The sequence below is a fragment of the Misgurnus anguillicaudatus genome, chromosome 8 (assembly GCF_027580225.2).
Source record: "Misgurnus anguillicaudatus chromosome 8, ASM2758022v2, whole genome shotgun sequence".
Lineage (NCBI taxonomy): Eukaryota > Metazoa > Chordata > Actinopteri > Cypriniformes > Cobitidae > Misgurnus > Misgurnus anguillicaudatus.
Genome location: NC_073344.2, coordinates 22837269 through 22855135, shown reverse-complemented (window position 1 = coordinate 22855135; position 17867 = coordinate 22837269). Strand labels below are relative to the sequence as shown.

The 17867-nt window shown below is 36.0% G+C and overlaps 2 protein-coding genes across 2 annotated transcripts in view; both read left to right on the top strand.

The window, feature by feature from the left end:
• The window catches only part of gnai2b (guanine nucleotide binding protein (G protein), alpha inhibiting activity polypeptide 2b), a 49543-nt gene extending 37433 nt beyond the window's left edge, over positions 1-12110 (top strand). The window contains exons 4-9 of the mRNA XM_073870488.1: positions 495-650; positions 5491-5620; positions 8399-8527; positions 9174-9327; positions 9420-9632; positions 11304-12110. Of these exons, the coding sequence (XP_073726589.1) occupies positions 495-650; positions 5491-5620; positions 8399-8527; positions 9174-9327; positions 9420-9610 (760 nt within the window). The 3' untranslated portion in view covers positions 9611-9632; positions 11304-12110. The remainder of the gene's footprint in view (positions 1-494; positions 651-5490; positions 5621-8398; positions 8528-9173; positions 9328-9419; positions 9633-11303) is intronic.
• A 687-nt stretch (positions 12111-12797) lies between these two features.
• Positions 12798-16740, top strand: inka1b (inka box actin regulator 1b). The gene is made up of 3 exons (XM_055214346.2): positions 12798-12952; positions 13049-13105; positions 15277-16740. Exons 2-3 carry the CDS (start codon positions 13103-13105, stop codon positions 16159-16161), a joined length of 888 nt encoding a protein of 295 aa, XP_055070321.1. The 5' UTR covers positions 12798-12952; positions 13049-13102; the 3' UTR covers positions 16162-16740.
• The last annotated feature ends 1127 nt before the right edge of the window (positions 16741-17867 follow it).

Sequence of the window (17867 nt, the reverse complement as noted above, 5' to 3'; positions counted from 1 at the left end):
CTAAAGATCTTATTTTGACGAAACGCTTCCCACCCATATTCGCAGTAATGTCCGACAAATATTTGCATTCTCAAGTGTAGTGTGACCGCAACTTATGAAGCACATGCACGCTGTGGGAGCGTGTGACGTTACAGACCAACTAATCGATAATCAAATTCATTGAGCAGTAATTTCATAATTGTTTTTATCGGTTATAACGATTTCTTGTTGCAGCCCTAATTTTAAGCTTTATTATTTCTCTCCCATCACACTTGACATGAAAAACAAGCATTGTTTTATGCAAGCAAGTTTTTGGGAAGGTATTTTAAATAAAACAACATTGAGGTATTAAAAGCATCACTGAACGCAGTGCTGGCACAACACTTTTGAGTCGGGTGAAAGATAAGTGTTACTTTGTCTCTCAGCTATCCTCCAGTGAACTAGCACCTTATATCTCAGCATATCTTGTGTATGTGTGTGAAATGCATGCGTGCGTGTGTGTTTGTGCAGGATGATGCTCGGCAGCTATTTGCGTTGTCTGCAACAGCAGAAGAGCAGGGGATCTTGACAGATGATCTGGCCAATGTGATCCACAGGCTATGGGCTGATGGAGGAGTGCAGGGCTGCTTCGCTCGCTCCAGAGAGTATCAGCTCAATGACTCTGCTGCCTAGTAAGTGTGCACACACGCACACACACACACACACACACACACGTTTCCATGGGGACATGTATTAATGTATGCACATGCTCTTACTCACTGACTTAATTTTGTAATATTACCCCAATTGAAAAAATAACTGTAAAACATGCATACTGTAGTGTATAGTATTTATCATAGTAACCTGTAGTGTATTGTAGTACATATGCTAGTAATTACTACACTCTGTACATTTATACTATAGTATTATGTATATTATTATAGTAAATTGATGAACAGTAATTATTCAGTTCAATTCAAATTTATTTATACAGCGCTTTCTACAATGTTGCATTGAGAAAAATAGTAGGCCTATACTTATTAATTATATATAGCATGCATATCAAATACTAAACACAAAAATGTTACTGTCTTTTAAAATGGTATTTTATTGTGTTATTCACTTGAAAACCTTTCATAACATTATAGGACATTTAGTCATTTAACTTATTCCCCGCCAGCCTTTTTTTTTTTTGCCCGCTAGCATTTTTTGTGATTTTCACAAAATGCCTTCCAGAAAAAATTTCTTTTAAAAATATATAAACATACAAAAAAATTAAATGAAAGAACAGACCCTCTGCTTTCAAACAAACAAACAAAACGAGGAAAAAAAAACATTTGATCCTATAGGATTTTTTTCTCTGCTTATAAACTTTTAAATATGGGTATTTTTCTTAAAAAATATTTTTTTTTTAGCAAAAAGCTGAAATAATTGCATTTTTCTAAAGGGATTTCACAATCAGATTCAAAACTATTATCAAAACATATTAATAAATAATTCTTTGCTTGTATTTTTTTTTTAATTGGGTGAGTGCCATCTAGTGGATAATCGCAGTATCACATATGACCATTAAAAACTCATCAGGGACACGTTTTTTTCATGCAATTTTTTTCTCTTAATTGACGAGATGGCCTATCAGTGGCGGGGAAAGAGATAACATAATCAATAACAGGTATCAAACTGAACAAGACATGCCTCTTCTGCATTCATGGAAATGGCCCCTTTTTTCCATTTTCGAAACAAACCACAGGTCCATATTAAACACAAGACAGGTGATGCATTCCTATTCCAAAAATTGTCAAGGTGTGCATCTAATTATGTAAATCTTTTTTCATTTGGGTACAGATAGAATACAAGTTGTAGACAAATACAATCAGGGGCCAGATTTATTAAACGGGACAAATTAGAGAGTGCAATTCCAAAAAAATGCTCTTGGGAGTGGTAATATCTGCGGGTTATTAACTAAAAAGGCACAAATTAAATAACAAAGGTGCAACAGCTGATTTCCATAATGACCAACACAATCTACTAAGAGCGATCGCAGATAAAAATGTGAGGTGTGAAATCCCAGCTAATGAAGCCAATGTACACTGAAAAGAACCTGAGGACAAAAAAATGAAGGTTTTAAAGTTTTGAAAAACCTGGTAGTGTGACTTCTCCTCCTGTGATTTAAAAAAAATAGCATGGCTTGGCAAAAATATTTTTTCTGGCATTATAAATAAACTAGGAACAAATCCTCTGCCTTGTATTGTCTCTGCCAAGCCTCCTATTATCAGCACAAATACTAGTAATATCACATGTGCAAACATTAGGTAATCGCGTTGCATGAATCATTTATTCTCCTCCCATACATTTTTTTTGCTTCTGAAAGGGAAACTCCTAGATATGCAATAAGGTCCATTGCAAAAATAACAAGACTGCACCTTTTCAGCGCTAGGATGATTTACTATTTTTTATAGTAAGGTTCATAAACACTGTAGCATTTAAGATTTTAACTACAGTTTACTATAGTAAATAGTAAAGCATGCTACAGTATATTTATTCATGTAGGAAATTTCTTCAATATACAAATGACTGACTTCCCTTCGCATACAGGGAATTTCAACACATTTTAGTGTGCAGATATGTGAAAAGAGCCAAGTTCAAGCAGGGATCACAATAGCAAACCCATCTGTTGTTGTTAGTGGGATCTTAACAAGGTCACAACACACACACACACACACACACACACACACACACACACACACACACACACAATGACTCAGTGATGCAGCTTTCTGATGTTTTATAATTTCTTAAAAATAAACATTATTTTATCTCATGATCTTTGAAGCGGCTTACATGAGAGCTGTTGTTTAAAAAACACTCCAGCAAAAACAGTCTTTTGGAGAAAATGAAAGGTTGATCTTTATTGTCTTGATACGTCAGATGTCAGACTCCATGTTGCAGTATTTAAAGCAGATGTGGTCCTTCATAAACCTCAGGCTATACAGCTGAACAGCCAGTGGCCTTGTACCCATCACATGATGTTTTTCCTGAAACCTTTCGAAGAGTCGTCCATTTAAATCCAGCGCTGAGGGGGAAATGAGCTCTTAGTGCGTGAAGGGAATAATGCAGTGAAACTGAGATACTGAGTCACATTAGGTTTTTGTTTCTTTTTTCTGAATGTAATTGTAACTGAAATCATGGATTAAATAGTGAGATTGTTCAGTATTCATTCATGATCTGAGAACCAGACATCATTTCAACTAGAAATTTAAAGTCCCCATGAAATCAAAACGAAGCTTTTTGGCTTTTAAGTATATTTTTGCACTATAGGATATCTGTAAACTAATGTTCACCAAAACATGGACAAATTTCACATTTAGAAGATATAAGGATATTCAAGCAATGATTTTTATGACATCATTATGCACTTCTGCTTCTCATCAGATTACAAGCTGTGAGGTAAACTAAACACTATTGGCCATTTAAGTAGAAGGGGAGGAGCTTTTTAATATGTTCCACCCTAATGCTGCGTTCACACCAGCCGCAGTAGAGGCGTCAAACGCGAGTGATTTCAATGTTAAGACGCATTGACGCGCATCTGGATGTCTCGCGCGTTTAGTGCGGCACGGTAGACTCGATTCCGCCTTATTCGCGCGTCTAGCATTGCCACGGCAAAGTTGAAAAATTTGAAATTTGGCGGAAAAATGCGCCGTGTTAACCAATCAGGAGCTTGCTCTATTAGTGATTACAGAAAGCGAGCGGAGTTGCAGAAGCCCCTCCCATGGCGCATATTTCCGCATGAATGTCTCGATGACTAGAATTTCCCGCCCTGCTTTCACACGCGAATGAAGCAAGTAAACTCAAAATGTTCAAACGGCAAACTAGACGCAGTAGATGCGATTTTGACGCCTCAAACACGTCTGGTGTGAACCTACGGCAACTTTCCGGTTTAGTGGAGATTACGTCAACACATCAAATAGATCACTTTAGTGGGTCATTAAGGTGGACATGGACCTGGTGTCACTTTTATTATGGCAGCAGATATAGCAGATTGTTACACTGAATCTATTTGAACTAAAAAAAAAATATATTTATTGTGTTGAATTTTTTATTAGTAATATCTGAGATAATTTATATGCATGAATGCCACAGGGAACAGAGGTGAAGATTTGATTCATAACGGTGTCAACATGGCAACATTTCTGCATAATTCAAGTTGCTCCATGCTTATGGCTATATATGATGTATAAAAATCGAATGCAATTGCATAAATTATAATTACGTAAAGAAACTTCTATTATGTAGTTTCGTTTGTATTTTTAGCATTGACCAACATTCATGCACCCCCCACCCAAACATCCCATTACAGTAATGTTCAACCTTTTTGAGTTTTTCTTAATTGTTATTCTTAGTATAATTATTACCGCTGTCTGGACATTTATTTTGAGTTAGCATAAATTAAAACAAACTATCGCGAAAAGCAGTAGGCGAGGCGAGTAGGATATTTAAATTGAAAGTATTTGGAAAAACATTAAGCGAAAAGTACCCAGATGACATACTACTTCCAGCAAGATCCCGAAGTGTTCATTCGATGGACACTTTACTATCCCGGGAGAGGAATTATCAAATGAAGAAGAAGGAGAGGGGTGGTATGACTCCGTGCTCCCTCTAGGGGTAAATCTAGATATAAAGATTGAGAAATAAAGTTTGACCTATCATCTTTGTACACAGTTAATCCGCGACCGTGCTGTTTAGATTTCTATAATTCATTATTAATTTGTTGCATCCACAATAAAGCAAATGATTAAAAAGAACTGATCATATTATGCCCATGAAACAAAGTAAGTCATTTTCGGCTCAAAAATCATGACGCTTTTGACTCCACACTTTGTAAATTATTCCAAGTCCAAGAAACAAAGAATGAAATAGCACACTTACCAAGTTCTGAGGACACTTTTGGGACTTTTAAATGAAGATTCAATTAATATCTGGTGCTATTTGTGTACAGGGTTAAAAGAGGTCATTTGTCCAAAAGTGCCTTAGCAATAAATGTATGTATATAAACATTCATCCTAAAATGTAAAGATGACCATGCAACAGATTCATATAATATACAATGATGAGTATGTGAATAAGCACCATACACAAAACGTAAAGCCGCATGGTAAACAATAATAAACAATCAACAATATAATGCATTTTATCATTTAGTCTGATCTTGTATAGACAAACAAGTCGATACATATAAATACTGAAATGTTACATTAAATAAAATGTACTATTTTACTATGTTTTTGTAAATGTAAAGAGGTGACTCCTGCATTTGTATTTCATTGCAAACATCAAAGCAATAGAAACTAACCTTACCAGGGGACAAATCAGCAAAGACAGTATGAATATAAACACAAACCAGCAGGAGATAAATAAATACACGCAGCTTGATCACAATATTTTCTGGTCAAAATTGTATTCATTTGAATGACTAAAACTGCTTAATTTGATGCATTATGTGATATCTAATTCTCTGTGTATGTGTTTTTGTAGTTATCTGAATGATATGGACCGGATAGCACGCCCCGACTACGTTCCCACCCAGCAGGATGTTCTGAGGACAAGAGTAAAGACGACTGGGATTGTGGAGACGCATTTCACTTTTAAAGATCTGCACTTCAAGTGAGAGACGTTTTGTGCTTTGTCTATAAGAGCCTTTGTATATTCATCATGGGCGAATCGATGAGAATAATCAATGAACTATAAATAACACATCTATCGTCTCAGGCTGAAGGATAGGACTATAATTAAAGCTGTGTTCAGGTGATTTGTTAAAGGTGCGGTGAATCAGGTGTTTTTATTGTTGTTTAAGGGTCTACTTATGAGGTTTGTGTGATTTTTACTTAAAACAGGGTTCCCAGACCTTAGTTAACTTCAAATTCAAGGATCTTTCAAGGACTTTCCAGGTCCAATACCCTCAAATTCAAGGACTAAATGTGGGGACACATTTCAAATGAGAGCACATCGTGTTAACATTGTTACAGTTCCCTTTTGAGGGAACTTGCGCTGCATCACTGCGGTGACACTTTGGGGACGCCTCCAGGGGTAAGTGCGTCTGAATGTGTATATCAAATTCAACCAATGATAAGGCTCAACGACAAAGACAGAGTGACGCGGGAGCCAGGAAGTATATCGCTATCTGAAATATTGCCAAAAAAGACGCTACAGGGATGCAGGAAGTATGACAAGGGAGACACAGCGTCTCGTTCCCTTCTCAGGAAACAACAGTTACATACGTAACACAAGACGTTTTCATGCAAAAAAGCATTTTGGTATGAATCAACATTCACATACAGAAGATATAAGCATTTAAAGGTAACAGTTTAGCACTTGTGCTCAAAAAGTCTAGATTTTTTGGTGTTACTCATTGGTTCATGCTCATCATGTGACAAAACATGCATGTGACAACTAGTTGTGAGACTTACTGTGCTTGCACACCAGACAGGAATGGTGCAAATAAATTGCACTATTCGCGCGTAGTTGGACACATTTTGAGTTAACTCGCTTCATTCGCGTGTGAAATTTGTGAAATTCAGATGCGCATATTCAAAATTTGCCGGCTATAGCTAGCTTGTATTCTCAATATGCATATATGTGGACCTCTATTGGATATATGTGGTCAGTGCACTTACTTCCTTTAATTATAATTTCTTAAGTTTTTCACAAAGCAGATGTCAGTATTCTATCCCTCACGCTGCGTTCACACCAGCCGCGGTAGAGGCGTCAAGCGCGAGTGATTGAAGTCAATGTGAAGACGTGTTGACGCGCCTCTGGAGGTCTCGCGGCGCGAATGAGGCATTTAGCGTGGGGCGGTAGACGCGAGTCCGCCTCATTTGCGCGTCTAGTTCGCGCGAATGCCGCGAATTTAGCGATGCCGCGACAAACGTGCGAGTTGAAAATTTTGAACTTTGGCGGAAAAAAAACGCGCCGTGTTAACCAATCACAAGCTTGCTCTAGTAGTGACATGATTACAGGATGCGAGCGGAGTCGCAAAAGACCCTCCCATGACGTGAATTTCCGCGTGAATGTCTCTGACTAGAATTTCACGTGCGGCTTTCACCCGCGAATGAAGCGAGTACACTCAAACTGTTCAAGCGGCAAACTTGAAACGCAAATGTGACATCTCAAACGCGGCTGGTGTGAACCCAAGGTAACACATAAAGCAATGTCCAAAAACTATTTAAATTTAAATAAGATCGACATTTAAGTGATTATTTCTTTAAAAAAATCTATTTTCATGAGCCAATTAATGGCCTAGTTAAGTAATTGTGCAGTAAATAGGTAAAAAACTTCCAAATTTTCACAAAACAGCATAAATGTATAGTTGAGAAGTAAATGATATATAGTTTTCCATATAAAAAATGTATATTTCCTTATGCAATCGCTCTTTAGAAGCTTAGTGTCTATCAGACCCCAAACACTATAAACGGAAAAAAATTTTACACACCTATCGAACAACTAAATCAAGCCCATTTTTTTAACATGTTTAAATAGATTATTTAGTAAAGCGTCAGTTTTATGCCTCTGAGATGAAGGTAACACTTTTAAAAAATGAAGGAAAAGTCCAGTGGGATCCCAAACAGTGATAAAGGGTTAACACAAAGGCGCGCTCTGTTTATATTTCAAACACGCTGCATATGAAGGCTGTCCAAATGCATTTCCCAGAGCTGCCTTCGTGCCGCCGAAGTCATCAGCTGCCTAAATGTTGCCGGCCAAATAATTGTGAATATTTACCAGCCCTGCAGAAGAACTCATTTCAATCTTAACATTTGCTTCACATCACTTGCTCATCATTGTGTTATACAACATTATTAGTAATACATGGGCAAAATGACAGTGGGAAAACAAATCACAAACCAGTTTTCAACTTCCTGTCACCATAGCAACAATTTGCTCCGAAATTGCAGAATGACATCAAAGTAATAAACACATCAACAGGAGATAAAGCAATGATATGATAAATATAATTGTGTTTATAAAACATGCTTTATGGACATGTAAAGTATGATCAGATCATCCTAGCGCAGTGGTTCCCAAACTTTTTCAGCGTGCGGCCCCCCTTGTGTATGGTGCCCCCCCAAAGAAAATTTGTGACAAAAACGGTTCTAAAACTCAACATTTTAATAAAAAAAAAACATTAAATTATACAAAAAGTAGTGCTTTTGGTTAGTAGCCTTATTTTTTTAGATTTAATTACACAGAATTCATGATAAATTAATGTATTTCATAAAATGTCATATAACTGGGGCCCCCCTGGCACCATCTCGCGGCCCCCAGTTTGAAAACCACTGTCCTAGCGAACACACAGCGCTTGCACTCGTGCATTTAAGAAAATGTGTAAATCTAGTTATGGACATGTAGATGTGGTGTCAATTCTGATCTTCCTCTCTCTCTCTTTAAGATGTTTGATGTGGGAGGTCAGAGATCCGAAAGGAAGAAATGGATCCATTGTTTCGAGGGAGTCACAGCTATAATCTTTTGCGTGGCTTTAAGTGCATATGACCTGGTGCTAGCAGAAGATGAGGAGATGGTGAGTGTCAGTCATGTCCTGTCCATAATCATCCAGACCATTTTTCTTCGGAAAACACACGTGTCAGGAATATTCGTGAAGATCAGATGGTTGAAATGTGTTCGCTTGGAGTTTGAGCAACTGGATATTGATATATTGCATGCAGATGTATCGGATAATATTTTTATTTTTTTAGCATTGTTGTGTCTGATAAAAAGACTGACAACAGCAAAGTCTGACAGACAGTAAATGACCAATCATTATTCACTTTTTAATATGATGTTACATTGTGTCGCACACAACAAAGTATTTTTTAAACTGTACCATGCAGTGCCAAATCTGCAGTCTTATAAATATTTTTCAATTACTTTTAAAGGGTACATTTATAAATATTATGCATAACAAATGTTTCACCAATTTTCTGTCTCATAACAGTCTCATTGCTTTATCAATATTTATCAAAAATATATTGGTTGACCACTATTTCGGATTTAAAGTGGCACTGTGGCATTGTGGTCCATGTTTTAAACCAATGTGCTCATGCCACACAGGTTTTTGTCTACGGTGGCTGATCATGTGTGATATCTTCCCTGAAGAGTAAATGTGAGCTTACAGCGCCCTCTTGTGTTGTATCACCATGCAAGATTTTCTTATTCGTCTGTTTCAGAATCGCATGCACGAGAGCATGAAACTGTTTGACTCCATCTGTAACAACAAATGGTTCACTGAGACCTCCATCATCTTGTTCCTCAACAAGAAGGATCTGTTTGAAGAGAAGATCACGCACAGCCCTCTCACCATCTGCTTTCCTGAATACCCGGGTCGGTCCCAAACAATTGACTCACTTTGGCTAACTAAAATTTATAATAAGTCCGTAATAAGTCTGACATATTTCTGTGCAATATTTACGTAGGAGCCAACAAATACGACGAGGCTGCCAGTTACATCCAGACCAAGTTTGAAGATCTCAACAAGAAGAAGGACACAAAAGAAATTTACACCCACTTCACCTGTGCTACTGACACCAAGAACGTGCAGTTTGTGTTCGACGCCGTCACAGATGTCATCATCAAAAACAATCTGAAGGACTGCGGCCTTTTTTAATGACGGCGGCCCTAATGACAAGGTTAAGAGATATAAACATTATTGAGATACAATAGTTCACTGAAAAGTTATGTATATTAGATTGCATTTCTGTTAAGAGATTCTCCTAAAAGTTACACACTGCACCTTTAATGCAGTGACATTCATGTATTTTTAAGTAACTTAAGCAACCATGGGCCATACATCGAATCAGTGCCATTTGTCAAAATTGAAGTATATTTTTATCACAAAATCTAATAACACACATATTTTACTTTTTAAAATGATCTCAGGTAACTAGTTTATTTTTTAACATAGTTTCTTAATAGAGGATGAAGTCATTTTCGTAAGAGGAAGTTTTTAGCATATATTTAGCAAATACATGAAATATAGCTGTATTAAATGTGTGCAAACTGAGCAAATTTTAGTGATTTACCAAATTTATACTTTTAAAATATCTAAAATATTTTTAAAGATGGGATGTAGACCCACACAATAATGCCAAAAATATAGATGGATATCTTTATAAAATGTATGCTTTATATTTAAAGGTAAAGTATAGGATAGAGAGCATGGATGGATGAAAAATGCTGTTCTGTGTATTAATGTTTTAACCCGTTAATGGTGCTGTCCCGTGAGCGGGACACCCAAGTTTACTTAAATATTTTCCATGTAAATGTTAATCTATCACGGCAAACTATATATTGTTGGAAAGGTCTAAGAATGTAGTTTTTATATTTCAAAACCTTTTAGCAGTAATAATAATGCAGTAACTGTAATTTATTAATTTATTATTAAAGAGTATGCAGCAAACCAACACAAACCTCGGTTTTTTGATAATTTTATATATTAAAAATACTATATTGCATTTTTATTTATTACAAATAAATGTAAACTGCTATAAAAAAATCATCTCCAGACACTTAAAACAATACCAAAATTAGGCTTCTATGTTATATTAACTCATTCCCCGCCATTGACGAGTTATCTCGTCAATTATGAGTTAATATTTAACTAATTAATATGCCTTTCTGGACGAATTTCAAAGTGAAAGTGTAATACCACTTTTTTCAAAACTACCGAATTTATCAAAAACGGAAGTTAAAAAGAAGTAATGACTGATTTTAAATGCCTTTATGTTTGATAGTCATTCTGAGTCTGATATCTAATATAAATTCCTTTACAAAAACGCAATTTTTTAAGCTTTTTCCTCAAAATGTTGTATTTTTGAAGAGAAATATCCATATTTCAGTGGTTAAATTAAGTGGAAAAAGTAAATATATAATGAAACGGTTTTTCCCCATTTTGTTTGTTTGTTTGTTTGTTTATTGTTTGTTTGAAAGCAAAGGGTGTGTTCTTTAATTTGATATAATTTGTATGTTTATATATTTATAGAAGATAATTTTTCCTGCAAGGAATTTTGTGAAACTTTTGTTAAAATCACAAAAATGCAGGTGGGCAACTTTTCTCAAAAAGGCTGGCGGTGAATGAGTTAATTTGAAGGTGTATATCAAATTTGGTGTTAGATCAACATGCAAGACACTTGGCTTAATAATGAAATGTATTTTAAACTTAGTTTTCTTGCATTTTTATACATATAATGTCCTGGGGACACCGATTCGGTGGAATGGCCCTAATGTTTTAAAATAGTTTCACACAAATTAAGTCTACTAAATTTTTTGTTAACTTTGTTAATGTTGTGGTTATTCCTCAGGAAGGCATAAACTACGTGGTGGACCCGATCATGGATTCTACACAATGCTAGACTGCCTTCAACCTACTTATATGAATCAATGTTTTTAATGTCATAAAGGACTTTAAGAGAAACTTCACAGAATTTCCGTAATCCCTGAATTCCCGCACACCACCGTTCTTTCCTGAACCTAATTTTAAATCGGTTCTCAATTTGTAAATATTTAATTTTGGAGTTATTTTCTGCCAAAAAGAAAAATGAAATGGAAATGAGAGTCAGGATTATATTCTGATTGGTTTCTATTGATATTGGTTTTAGTTTTTGACATGTTAAAAATCTTGGCTATAAATGGTCACTTCTTGTATGGATGTGCTCATTTTATTCAACTCAGTGGTATGATGTTTAGTTAATGTGAGCACAGGAGGCAAATGCAACTTCACTTTTGTAAAACGTCAGCACCAGGCTCAAACTGTGTATTGTTGCATGACGAGCTATGTAAAATGATTCGCTCGCTCCCAACCACAGTGTAACTCTCTCACCCACTGAAACGTCTTGAGATTCTATTAGCTTGACTTTGACACTGTCTTAACATGTAAAATATTTATATCCATACACACATTTCTTGTTCCAGTTGCTGTATCAACTCTTTATTTTGTGGATTGTCTGTGCCTTGTTTTCACTGTCTGTAGATTATAGGGCTGTTTTTATTCATTCTATCAAATGAAGTGTCTGGCACATTTTAAGAGCTGAATAAAACTTAAGACTACAATCTTTGGTTTAATATCGAAATACCATGCAGGAGGATTCGGTTGGAAATAAAACCTGATAAGATACATTCTGTACGTCCCTTGTTGTGTCTAGTATATATTTATACTTTAAATGCATAAAAAATATAAAATCTGTTGAGAGACGAGTTTTTTTTAAATATGCAATAATTTTAGCTTTATTTATACTGGATGCTCTGGGTACACGTCACCACATGATGGCGTCAGAGAAACACCGTGCGTAGCCCACAAGTGACGTCAATATAAATGACAATTCAGTGCTCAACTAATTCAAGAGTTTATTTTTCATCTGAAAGCTAATGTTATTAATATAACCACGTTGTTCATGTGACATTGTATAATAATGACAAAAATATTAGTCATATACGTTTCAATTATTATTAGATGTTAATAAAATCTGGGAAAAATATACCCATTTTAAAAGAACTACATTTTTAACAAAATGAAGGGTATTAATTGTAATAAATAAAAGTAATATCGGTACGATAGTTAAAGATTCATGGTAGTGTTTTTATCTTAACGTAAAAATTGTATCTCGTGTTTTCTTTTTGGAATTATACTGGTGTTTTTTTTTTTTTTTTTACTAAAGCTTAAGATTTTACTTGCGATTATTTTGTGCTGTGCGTTTTTTATATGTTAATAAAACTGTAAACAGCTCTCAGGTAAATAAAACCTCAAGAAACTGTTTCAGTTCCCTCTATCTTATTGGCCGGCCGGATGACGCTCAACGCTGATTGGTTGAGAGTACTGACAGGAAACTGACGGCGCGCTCAAAAACGCTCGGCACGCGCTACAGACGCGCACTGGGAGAATAGAGACATCCAAGGGAGCGCTTATTATTCATTTGGATTATTTCATTAATCTTACACATTTTAACGCTATAGGGTAAGTTCCTCAGAAGTTATTAGCTCTCATGAAGTATATTAATAAAGTAAATATATACGTTTGCACGTGAGTTTAAACTAAACACCTATTTTATAGGAAAAACCGTAAATACATCAAGACTGAAGTAACTCAACAACCGAAAACTTAAACATGGTGAGTGTTTTGTTTTCTTTTTATTGAAAGTGAGACAGTTGCAGATGCAAATGAGGATAATGTTGAAAAAAAGTATAACTTATTGCTTATTGTATTGCGGTTTTGGTCTGCAAATTATATACAATGCTACTACAAACTATTGAATATTATATAGGCTACAATAGTTTGTATATATAATACGTTGTATTATATACAACAATTGTATATATCTTTTAAAAATTATACTAACTTAGGAATGTTTTTACTAAAAGAATAATATTATGATTGACAGCATGGGGTCTGTTTTGAGTTTTTGTTTATAATGGCAGCACCAAATGGCCAATTCGCTTTACCATAGTAAACATAGGCTGTGTAAATAAATAATGTTATTGTTACTGCAATAAAAACTGTGGTGCGTTTGTTTAAACACATCTGTAATAATATTTAAAAACTGTAATATTCATTAACAGTGTTTTACACACTTTTAGTAACAATGGCTTTTAGGCAAAAACTTCTGAGCATCCTAAATATTTGTTTATCTGTACACATAATATAATATAATTTAATAGTGATACTATTAGTTTATCATTAAACACCTTCAATGTCGAGCATGCATTCAGCCCTTAAAGCATTGTCAATCACTTTGGATAAAAACATCTGCGAAATGCATGCATAAAAGTTATTATGAGTACATCTTGAGAATGTGTTTTTATCAGAAATGTCCTGAGCTGTATTGTGTGCTTTGAAATGAACTTTTATAAAGGCTGTGTAAGGTTTATAAATCAGTATAGGTTAACCGCCACCCAAAAGTGTGCATTCTTCATGGCCTCTGGCAGTCACTACATCATCAAACGCACACACACTAACATGCTGCTAAGAGCCAAATGGTTAAGTTCTCGCAGCTGTTATAACATCACACAGCACTGGTCCCGTAGCATTGCCTCAAACCCGTCTGTGGGCTACAGTCGACCTCCAGTTAAGAGCCAGTACACATGGATTGTTTTGATTCTGTTTATAAAGCATTCCTCCGAAATTCCAGCAGCGTTGGAAGGGAAAGTAGATCACTTGAGGGTGGGGTCGGGGGGGTGGCAGGGACTTTTCGGTTGTTGAGGTGTGGATTCTGGATAGATGGTTTTAATTTATAGGTTATGCTTAGATTGAGATGTGATTACTGGGGAATGTTTACCTGCTTAAAAAAAGTTACCCAGTAATGCACTTCTTTAGTTGAGGTCATGGGGCATCGATTTTATTTAAAAATTTAAGGATGCATGCAGCTAATTTTGTAACGTATTCTGGTTATATTTTATACAAAAATGTTTTTTATTCAATTCACACTTTTTGTAATGTGCTATGTCCCATATCCACTGTGTAAGTGTATTAAAGTACAAAAACTGGCAAACCACAGTACTATCATGGTATTAGACATGATGATACCATGGTACTCTTAATGTTTTGGGTTTTTTTTGGAGTACATTTGAATGCAAATGCCATGCTACATACAGTACATTTCAGTATTATAGTATTAGCATTGATGCCATCACTGTCTCATCGTACAGCCACGGTACTTTTTTTACAAGTCACAGAATCTTACTTTTGTTATGTTTATGAGCTGCTCAAAAATGTTTTCCTGTAGTAGTTTTAGTGAATTTCATATTATTTGTGGCCCAAATTGTCTAACATAGTCAATAATTTCCCCTCCGGACCACAACAATTCCTTAAACACAAACTTCAGGTGGTAGATGTTGGTCAGAATCGGAGCCAGGAAGCGACTCGTCTCATTTTCCTGTTCCCACAATCAGTGCGGATGCATCCGCATACATCATATTTGACTGTTTTCCCATGAGAGGGAATTGTGTATGGATTGTGACTCACAAATTGTGTATTCGCTTCTTTCCCACTGATCGTGTGCGATGGTCTGTGTAGAGCTAAACTATGCGCATGTTTGTATACTTTTTGTCTAAACTGACTGGACAGCTCGGGTCAGCTTAGGACTTGTTTGATCTATCTGGTCCAAGTATTGCTTTCCAAGGCAATAATATTTCCTGGATACAACACAAAGGCTGTGTCACAAAACTTGAAAAATGCATCCTTTGTAAGAAATCAAGTCATGCACAAATCCAATGTGTTCAACTTTAAATGCATGCAGGAGAATTAAGTGTACCCTAACATCTACCCTTTTTGTTTTTCTTCAGCTGTGTGTTCGCAACTCGGGCGACTGTCTTCGGGATCAGATGCGATACATGATGAGATCTCTGCAGGATCTGAAGCACATACGAGAACCCACTGATCAATCACATTGCACCTACGCAGCTCGAGCCTGCCAAAAAAGGGCCCAACAGCGCGAAAACCTCAGCCGCCTGCGAATGTCAGACGTCAGCAACGCCAGCACCTACGATTCGGCCTGCTGCCTGGCCAGCCCGTTAGAGGAAGAGGAGGATGAGGAAGCTGCCGTTGGCCGTCTACCTCAGGGTTCCCCCCGCAGCGTGAAAAGTCTGGAATTTGATTCTGGGTATTCGGAAGCATCATGGCAGGATGAGGGCGTAGTGTTGAGACGGACGAGGAACGTACGCGTGTCGTCGTCCGCGTGCGTCCGTACCAATCGAATCCGACCCAAATCGACGTCGGACGCCTGCCTGGAACGCTGGACTTCGTTTGAGGCCAGCGAGCAGGAGGACTGGACCACGTCTTTGTTAACAAGGGGGCGTAACAGACAACCTTTGGTTCTCGGGGATAACAGTTTTGCGGACCTTATTAAAAACTGGATGGACCTTCCAGAATGCCCAGATTCTGCTGAACTCAAACCGAACGTTGGACGCAAAATAGCCAAGGACTTTCTGGTTAACATGCGGAGGAAACTAACCGGCATGTCAAAGGGAATGGAGGAGAGGGGGAAATCCATAGAGCCGTGTTCTAAACGGATGTCTTGTCCCGTGGGATTTCAGCCTCCAAAACCATTCTTTCACCAGTCCCACACCAGTTTACACAAAGTGGGATCAGACTTTTACCAGTTCAGTGCTTTAATGAAGACTGGAAGTCGACAGCCGATCATTTGCAATGACATCATTGGATATATCTGAGAGGGGTTTTATTTAAAAACACTGGACTTCTGCGATTGCTAATAATTTCCTATAATAGGAGATTGCTGCCTTAAGTTTCTACAGTATGCTTTTATTGGTTAATAAATATTGTAATAAATGTTATTTAAATGTTTTTTAAAGTGAACTTCCAATAAATGGATAAGCTGAAATAACTGGTTTTGTATTGTTCAAAATACTTCCACCTTTGTGGTGATGTTAGTGAAAGTTTACATACGCTGTTTATCTCTACAACAGCTTGTTACATACTTCCTAAAAATAAATATATAAAAAAAGCTTCACAATTTATACTACACATTTTTGCCCCACGATCAAGGTCTGGTCACCAAAAGCAAACCATTCTGAGTCTCCAAAACAGGTCAACTTTCAAGAAATTAAGTAAAGTATACTTGAATGTACTAAAACTATACTTAAATACCAGCAAGTGGGTGATTCTCACGAAATCCAGACTTTGAATGTGTCCAGCATCAGATTTTTTTAAAAGCCCTGGAAGCAAACTTTTTTTGCACATATAAGATTAAGGTCTGAACTTACTATAACCATTATTTCTAGAGGATTTAATTTTTTTTAATATATTTAAATTTTTTTGGATTATCATTATCAAAAATTATCATTACCGCAACATGATATTACATTAAATATATGCATTTACAAACTCGTGTTTCGGTAATGAGAACCAAAAAGTTGTCTAGGTACTATGACAAACAAAATTTCTACTTTTATCTGGAGAGAAAAAATAAGAACTGCTTACCTGGTAGCCATCTTGAGTGTCACAGTCAAAACAATGATTGAAAATTGTTGCGGAGGATGAGAAAATTTTTCTTGGACACATTTATATTCCTTATTATTGTCTCTACATTTACCAGTGATCACCAAATACCAAATGTTTCTTTACTTGTAAATGTATAACATGCACTGAAGCTTTTGATTTTTTTATGATAAATATTTCCATGTCGAAGAACCCAAATCCAGTAATGGACACAATGCGGTAATGAAAATTTCCCCCTTAAATGTGGAAAAAACAACAAAATTGGTTTGTATGATGTAATTTGAAATCGTGTGCAAAATAGTACATATAGAGATGTTTGTAACTGTATGCTTTTATTTTGATACTCTTATTAAGTCTAATTTCGCGAGAATCACCCAAGTACATTATTAGTACATTGTTATTTTTTGCTAAATAATAGTGTTAAAGTTATACACTACAGATATACTAATGAAGCTATAGGTGTACTTCAGTAGTACTTTAAAAAATGTAAAAATGTATTAAAATAAATGGTCTCAAACTAACATGCTTAGATTTTAGGTTTCCCTTAAAAAGTACTAAAGACAAATTTGTTGTATATTGAGTACAAAATTAATGCATGAAAATAGTACATTTACTAAGCGTACTTAAAATATATTTTAGTGCATTTTTTCACCTGCTGGGTGTTTGCAGCAAAGCTTGTTGGCCGTCTATTGAGTATCAAAAGAGAGATCGTAAATATTTCTGATCCTAAATGAATGTTTTTGTAATGCCAAGTGTTGATGTGCAATGTAGTTTGAGGTGAACTCATTTGGTTTTCATTCCTGGCAATTCGCACCCGTTTGAAATTTATTAAAACTTCCTTAATCATTATTTTAACCATTATAACTATAGTATGTGGTTTGGAGAACTGGACAACAATGAAGCGACATCAGACATGACA